Source organism: Cryptomeria japonica, chromosome 10 (genome assembly GCF_030272615.1).
Source record: "Cryptomeria japonica chromosome 10, Sugi_1.0, whole genome shotgun sequence".
NCBI classification, from domain to species: Eukaryota; Viridiplantae; Streptophyta; class Pinopsida; order Cupressales; family Cupressaceae; genus Cryptomeria; species Cryptomeria japonica.
The window spans coordinates 622,263,292-622,269,371 of NC_081414.1; the positions used below are offsets into that span (position 1 = coordinate 622,263,292).

The window sequence follows — 6,080 nt, forward strand, 5'->3', positions numbered from 1 at the left end:
CAATAAGTCTTGTTACGAACTAATTCTGGTTAGGAATCCACTCAGTTAAGGGATTTACAAATATGCCTTGGCAGAATCACAATACCCTGTTAGGAGTAACCTCGCTGGAGGATTTAAGAATCCAAACTAATGGATAACCTTGTTAGAGGACTTAATGAGTAACCAAGCTTGTTAGAGCTTACCCGGTTAAGGGATTTTACTTCTGTTGTAATTGTTAGAAAACAACAGGTTTTCTTGATCTGTTTGAGTAGCACTACTTTTGCTTGATCAGATCCTTCTATAACCTTCAGTCTACCTTCACTCAAAAGTGTAGATCCACTCACTGGTTTGGCAACTACACACTCAACAGGTTTTCTACCAACCTTGCCAAACAACTTCATCGACCTTAAATAGAAATCAATTAGGTCGGTAACATAGCAAAAACCTAATTCTCATCATCGAGATTACAAACAAGTCAGTTCAATCTTGATCGTTAGAAATCATGACAATCTCTTCACATCCTTCAAGACAATTCCAACCGCTCCATGATCACCGCTTCATTGGACTTTGTAACTCATCACACGTTGTGCATTAGATGCAATCCACTTTGCTCCTTCCCTAGACAAGAACAAACGCGCCAAAACAATTCGAATATATCCTCAATCAAATGATCACACGTATCTCCATCATTACCACTTATCAGATAATAAAACATCAAACTTGGTCGGTTAGGGTTTAACAGCTGATAGGGTTTACTAGTTACATTACATAGAAATGTTTAACCCTTTACACCGGTTCACCGATTCATCTCACAAACTTAACATACCAGTTACTAGCCAATATCAAAAACAACAATATCAACAATAACATGAATACCATTTACCAGTTCAATTGACATAAATGACAACATATCATTAATGCAATCTCTATGCAAAATGCCAACAAACTCAAAATATCAACAATATTATCCATCTGGACATAACTTCATTTTCAAAATATTTTGGGGAAAAGTTAGGTTTCCATTCGAAAAAATTAAAACAATAAACCTAGGCTCACCATGTAACGGTTGATTTTTCAGTTCCACAGAGATGCAAAAAATAGAAAATTATTTTCAAGGGAAGTGATACTTACCTCGCCACCAAAGGAATTCTTTAGCCATTGAATGAATATGAGCTCCATAACCACACCATTTGCCAAAGAGGCCTTTGTTTCTGCATTTGCCCCATGTGCCATTTGTGCAATGGTTGCTAATAATGAGCATATGATGATCTGTAGCTTGGCTAGGGGTAGATTTTGAACTTGGTGGCCCAAAGGGAAGATTCATAGTGTTAGTTTTGCCTTGGGGTAATGAGCTCGAGTTGTGGGTCTTGATTTCATGAGGTCGGGGGGGGGGGGGGGGGGGAAGGAAGGAGCCGAAGGTGGCCATTGTGGAGACTTAGAGGAAGAAATCCTCGGGCCAGAGCCTAATTTCACAGAATTTGCACCTGTGGCAAAGCGAGGGGTGGTGTTGGTAATGGGAAGGATCCACAGGCTTTTATTATCTGCCAAACCCCTAGGGCTAGAGGGCACACAATTTCTGCTGTGCCTTAGAGATGACCGCCAACCAGCTCGAAATGAAGACCCTCCGAAAAATAAATTAGAGGTGGGAATAGGGCTCTCTTGTCCCCATGCCCGTCTAACGACAGATGAAAAGCCAAAAGATGCGATATTCACATGACTATGGATAACCTTGTTGGAAGGGGGGAACTCTGGAGCCCTGACCACATTCAACCCAGAATTATGATCCATATCATGCCGCCGAGCAACAGGGATACAATTGGCACCGCTCGCGCAGGGAGGCAAATGAGAAAGGATATCAAAATGATTTGCAGAACCCACCGCATTAACACGAGCCGCCATTGACTGGGCAGCCCCATGAGAAGACCATTTTTTTTGTAGGGGTTTCGCTTCATTTCTTCGCAGCAGAGCCACATTTCTTCGCAGTAGAGCCATATTTTTCATTTATAATTATTTTATTTTAATTTATTTTTTAAAATTATTATTCAATTTGATTTAATTTATTTTATAAAATTATTATTCAATTTGATTTAATTTATTTGAAATAAAATCCACTAAACATTTTATTAATTTCTCTCTATATATAACTAAAATGAAAAAAAGAAAAAAATATTTAATTTTTAAAAATAAATCGAATCTTATTTTATTTGAACCTTACTTCCAATTACTTCCACCACATATCTAATACAATTACAATTGAATAATCTAAAAAAATTTATTCAAAATGATGCCAACCTATATTTAGTGGAATTTCTTTTATTACAAAAAATTAAAATTAAAAGTAATAGTAAAACTAACAGTAGTGTCAATTTTGAAAAATGATGTAGACCTTCTACCCAATTAGATTATAAATAATCAATTTCTTTAATATTTTACATTAAAAAATTACATATTCACAATTGATAACATAAACATTTACTTAGATGAAATCCTTAATATATACACAAATTAATTTGGAATGTGATAGTCTACTAAAAATGCTACCAAATTATTAATCAATACAAATATTTATTACTCCATTGACTTAAAAAACATATAAAAACTTCAAACTAAAAAAACAACCTAGGATTACCTGTATCTAGCATATCGACCATATTTAAATGTAAGGCAAGGTATTTCTCGTTAAATGTATATGCAGCAGAAAAATTGAATAATGAAAATCAAAATCATCCGCATTTTACGTTTGAGTACAACATGAATGCAAACCGATTGAAATAGCGGGTTAGGCGGTCCATCGTCTGAGGCATCTGAAAGTCCTGATTTTACTGAGAGAACTTGCAGTGCATGTGATTTTACAAATTTCAGTAGTGAGTATCGTCTCCCATAGAATCTTAGGTGCGTTTGAATTATCTTAGACTTAACTGAGCATTCTTTGCAATGAATGTGGTAGTCTGCATAATATATGTAATGGATTGATTGGGAATTAAGCATAAGTTGTTAAATTGATGATTATTTTTAGTTTACGGCATAATTGCATTAGTTTTCTTTAATGGGTCGTCTCTAATCAGTTGCCTGGGGTTGTATTCTTTCACGGGTCTGTAATGCTTCGAAGAATTATACAGTAGTTTTACAGATCTGCAAAAAATAAGTATATCTATATAGCGCTGGGAGGAGAAAACCCCAATTTCTGGACAAGTAAAGCATGAGTCATTAACATTCTCTGTATTTATCTAGGTAAGCTTGTTCTTGAGAAAGCATCTCATTGTCAAACCGGTAAAACCACGTGGAACTCCAAGGTGGAAATTGTTCTACCTGTTGCTTCTCATGATTCCCATTTCTTGATAACCAGCTTGCACTTCAATGGCGTTGAATGTAAAAATACACTTTTTGGATTGTATTGGATAGAGATAGGTCTCCACGGTGGTTCGGTGAATGACTTGGCACGGTAAAGCTGGTCCAGAAGATCAGCGACCCTGGCAAGTGGGTAAGGGTTATTAGATTGATCAACTGATAGATGTATGCAAACCACGTCGGACAGGAAAATGCAACCCAAGAAAATGGCCTTGTGGCTTGTGTTCCTGATCTCAGCATTGGTTATGGTATATTCTTTGGCCTTTCTTCAAATTTCCGATCGGTCTCTGATTGGGGATCGGTATTCATCATTCTTAGATCCCAAATTGAGAGTTGTGTATGATGATGGAAACCCTCTGTATGGGAGTCTAGATGACATGCAGTCATCTTCGATTTCTTCTGCTGAATTGCAATCTGAGAATGAGAATTGGAGCTTGACAGGTTCTGAATCAGACAGTAGTAATCAGTGTGACCCCCAAAAAGCAGCATTGAAAGTTTATATGTACAATCTGCCACCTGAATTTCATTTTGGCATGCTGGAGTGGAAACCCGAAAGTAGTGTGTGGCCAACAAATCTTACCCAAATTCCTCGGTATCCAGGTGGGCTCAATTTACAACACAGTCCAGAGTACTGGCTCACTATGGATCTGCTGTCTTCAAACATGCCTGGTAGAAGCACTCCGTGTACTGCTTGGAGAGTTGAAAGGGCCAGGGACGCTGATGTTTTTTTTGTGCCATTTTTTTCTTCCTTGAGTTACAATAGGCATTCAAAAGTTGAGCCTCATGAGAGAAAGAGCAGAAACGAAATTTTACAGGATAAATTGGTACATTTCTTGATGGGACAGGAAGCTTGGAGAAGGTCAGGAGGAAAGAATCATGTGATAGTTATGCATCATCCAAATAGCATGTCAATAGCAAGGGGGCAGCTTAGGTCTGCAATGTTCATTGTTTCTGATTTTGGCCGATATTCTCCATTGATTGGCAATGTAGAAAAGGACATTGTGGCTCCATACAAGCATGTTGTCCGGTCCTTCACAGACGATTCTTCATCATTTGAAAGCCGAACAACACTCCTTTTCTTTCAAGGGGCCATTTTCAGGAAGGACGTGAGTTTTTATAATACCATTTTTATCTTACAGGGTGTTTATCCACATTTAACTATTTTTTTTTCTATTGCATTCCTGAAGCCCTGCTAGGCCATGGCTCTTGGTTACTTGTACTTTGTTTCATAATCCAAGATTTTACCTACTATGTTCGCCTTTGACTGGGTTTGTGTTTTTCAGGGTGGATTTATTCGGCAAGAGCTTTATGCTCTTCTCAAGAATGAAAAAGGAGTGTACTTTACTTCTGGGAATACACAGAGTGATGGGATAAGAAAAGCAACTCAAGGCATGAGGTCCTCAAAGTTTTGTCTAAACATTGCAGGGGATACACCCTCCTCCAATCGACTATTTGATGCAATTGCTAGTCATTGTGTTCCTGTTATTATCAGTGATGAGATTGAACTCCCTTATGAAGATAAGCTTGATTACTCAGAGTTTTGCATTTTTGTACAATCTGACGATGCTAGGAAGAAAGGATTTTTGATAAATCTTCTTAATAGTATTAAAAGGGAAGAATGGACTAGCATGTGGCGGAGATTGAAGGAAGTCGGCCATCATTTTGAGTATCAATATCCAACTCAGCCAGACGATGCTGTACACATGATTTGGAAAGCAGTTGCGCGAAAGCTACCTTCTATTAAGCTCTCTCTTCACAAAGGAAAGCGGTATAGCAGATCATGGCTTGCCAAGCAGAGCAAATCATTTTTCAGTCTACAAAAGCTTGTTAGAGGGTAACCTTGATTCCACCATAATTTGGGTAAGTTACATGTACATTTTGGAATGCACGATAGAAAGATATTGTCACATTCGTTCTATGATAACACTGTAAATCTAGTGTTTAAGATGGAAATCGCACTGGTGGAAAAGGTTGATAATTATTTTGGAAATGGTGTTTTACTTGTACTGAAAGTCATTGTTAATGTTTTCTTGTGCGTTGTCAAGAAAATAAATGTGTAAGGAAAGGACAAAATTTATAGAAAAATAAATTCATTTATCCAACCATATTTTGGAAGAAGACTGAGAATCTTAGTTATGATTATGCAGTCCAAATTCTGGACAGAAAAGACTGAAGTAGTTTTGCAATGTGAATATGTTATTTGAGTTCTAAAGGTTGTCCCTCGATTTAGTGTGTTCAATGTTGATAGAAATGCATCATCACACCGGTTCAGATAAACCATGAGGGAACTAACATATGATTATAGGGTTCTGTTGGACATCTAAGGCTAAGGAAGCCCTCTAAAATAATGATAGAAGGGCTGTGATAATCATTTTGGTATGCCACATTCCAACTGTTAGTACACAAAACATTTTCTACCACATTTCTGTGTGCATTGAAGGGGAAATCCACAGGCTTTTTGGCAGGGAGAGCTATATTTATGATAGACTAAAGTGTATTGAGGGAACGACTGACCTGCACCAGTAGTTTTTGCTTTGCTTCCAAGCCTTTTTGCAATTATTACGTACTTTACTGCATGGGATCATGTATTATATACTTATAGTATGAAGGGTTATGATTCTCGGAGCTGTGATGCTTACGTTAACTGTTTAGATATAAATTTTATGATTATTAATTATACAATGGTTTAGAATTTATTGTAATCACTACATGCTTTTTTGCATTGGCTTTGACCAGTTACACTACTTAGCATA

At 37.2% G+C, this 6,080-nt stretch overlaps 1 protein-coding gene across 3 annotated transcripts; it reads left to right on the forward strand.

Annotated features, from left to right (window-relative positions):
• Nucleotides 1-2,638: 2,638 nt before the first annotated feature.
• LOC131029970 (probable arabinosyltransferase ARAD1) lies at nucleotides 2,639-5,445 on the forward strand. Of its 3 annotated transcripts, none has more exons than XM_059212153.1 (3): nucleotides 2,639-3,210; nucleotides 3,382-4,433; nucleotides 4,611-5,445. In XM_059212153.1, the coding sequence occupies exons 2-3, from the start codon at nucleotides 3,495-3,497 to the stop codon at nucleotides 5,163-5,165; spliced, it is 1,494 nt and encodes a 497-aa protein (XP_059068136.1). In that variant the 5' UTR covers nucleotides 2,639-3,210; nucleotides 3,382-3,494; the 3' UTR covers nucleotides 5,166-5,445. The 3 variants fall into 3 exon arrangements, with proteins under 3 accessions (XP_059068136.1, XP_059068135.1, XP_059068134.1); XM_059212152.1 differs by having other exon boundaries at nucleotides 2,639-2,871; nucleotides 3,211-4,433; XM_059212151.1 differs by having other exon boundaries at nucleotides 2,639-2,843; nucleotides 3,211-4,433.
• Nucleotides 5,446-6,080: the final 635 nt, after the last annotated feature.